Source organism: Vombatus ursinus, unplaced genomic scaffold (genome assembly GCF_900497805.2).
Source record: "Vombatus ursinus unplaced genomic scaffold, bare-nosed wombat genome assembly UNPS02001287.1, whole genome shotgun sequence".
NCBI lineage: Eukaryota > Metazoa > Chordata > Mammalia > Diprotodontia > Vombatidae > Vombatus > Vombatus ursinus.
In genome coordinates this window covers 12363777-12365482 of record NW_020941065.1, presented here as the reverse complement: position 1 = coordinate 12365482, position 1706 = coordinate 12363777, and the positions used below count along the sequence as shown (strand labels likewise).

The 1706-nt window shown below is 53.3% G+C and overlaps 1 protein-coding gene across 1 annotated transcript in view; it reads right to left on the bottom strand.

Moving 5' to 3' along the window:
* Positions 1-1099: 1099 nt before the first annotated feature.
* SGSM1 (small G protein signaling modulator 1) overlaps positions 1100-1706 on the bottom strand; it is a 59161-nt gene continuing 58554 nt past the window's right edge. Inside the window, exon 24 of the mRNA XM_027865017.1 lies at positions 1100-1451. Within this exon, the coding sequence (XP_027720818.1) occupies positions 1363-1451 (89 nt within the window). The 3' untranslated portion in view covers positions 1100-1362. The remainder of the gene's footprint in view (positions 1452-1706) is intronic.

Below are 1706 nucleotides of genomic sequence, written 5' to 3'. Positions count from 1 at the left end.
CAATTCAATGCTATTTATGCATTTGGCAGGAGAGATTTTAGGCAGGTCGACAGCCAGGGGAAGAGTCAACCTCAAAGGGACTGAATGGTTTTCTGGGAAGAGGGAAGGAGCTTCACTATCCCATCTGGGCTGTCTTTCTCTGATCGGTGGCCTTGGATCAGAGTTAGGGCATCGAGCTCAGAGAAGGGAAGGTGGGGAAGAGAAAACCCAGCCCTGACATCCCCTGTTCTCAGTCTCCCTCCCAGGTGTTTAGGGTGAGTCTGTGGCCAGAGGTCATCCCAGCTGGACAACAGAAAAGGAAGGAGCCCCTAGTAGAGATTTATCCGAACACAGACTGACTTCTCAGTGGGACCTTTCTAGGGAAGAGACCCCAGCTGAGCCCCACTCTGGCCTCATCAAGGCTTCACCCAGCCAGACCTCTTATGCTCCCTGCTGAGTCAGCAAACAGGGCTAATCCTTGCCTTCCTTCTACCTGAGTTAAAAAAAAAGAAAAAAAGGTGAGAGGGGAACACGTAGGAAGGACTTTCCAATCTTGTTCATCCTTCTGGAATTCACCACAAGGAAGCCCTAGTTAGCCCCCTTGAGAGCTCTCAGGAAGAAATCCTTATCTGCTGGGATTCAGAATTTGGCTGGCACTGAGGTGTGTAAAGAGAAGCTTCCCCATGAGAAAAAAAAGTGCGTCCTCCTGGGAAGGGAATGAGGGAGCAGCATCGAACAGAGACCCAAGCATCAGAAGGAAGCTGGGTTATCCAGTGCACTTCTGGATTTTTTCCTTGTCTGGGCTGGACTGGGGGCTGGGGGCAGCAGATCTTGGCAGTGGGTGGAAGAAGGTGAAAGAGACGTGGATTCCTTCATTACGGCCATCCGCGGTCCTCCATCCCTGCCCGCTGCTCATGCAAGGGACAAGGGACCCTGCCGGGCAGCCAGGTCAGCCTCCCCACTACAGGGCAGGGCAGAGCGCTCCCCCAAGACCACTTCCGGGAAGGCTCCATTGCTCCCGCTCTGCAGAAAATCACGGGGACCACTTGGACCAGGGAGGTGGATCTCGAGGGAAGAGAGGAATAAGACAATGAGGCAAAGGAGGAACATTTCCCTTCTTTTCCAGTCATCCCCTTCCTGCCCCTAGAAGAGACTGACTCTGACTTGGAGATCTTTGGTTGAACACATAAGCACAAAGTTGCACAAAGGGACAAACCATTCCGCTGCCTGCCACGTATCTGAACTGGAGACGCCGTCAGACGCTGCCAGCACAGCCTGCGTCCTTGGCCAGGCCCCAGAGTCTTTCTTGAGGGTGTGGACACCTCCAGATGAAAGAAGATGGAACAAAGCCTCGGGCAGGGACTTCCACGGGAAGTTGGCCATCTATTTGTTCTCGATCAGAGTCTGCACCTTGTAGACGAGGTCTCGGGCGAGCTTCAGGATCTGTTTAGTATTGTGCCTCTCTGCCATCTCTGTGAAGAGACAGGGGAGAAAACTGAAGTGAGCAAAACCACCCGGACAGCCCTGGGCCCGGTGAAGCCCCCAGCTCCAGAGGAGGGTCAGAGGAGGCAGGAGGGTTGGATGAGAACTAAGGATGCTGAGAAAGCGGTACTGCATTTTAATGAACTCATCATAGAATTATGGGATGTTATACCTGGAGGGAAACGTAGAACAGGAAAGGTCAGGGCTGGGAGGGAGACTCAGAACAGGGGATGTCAGGGCTGGGA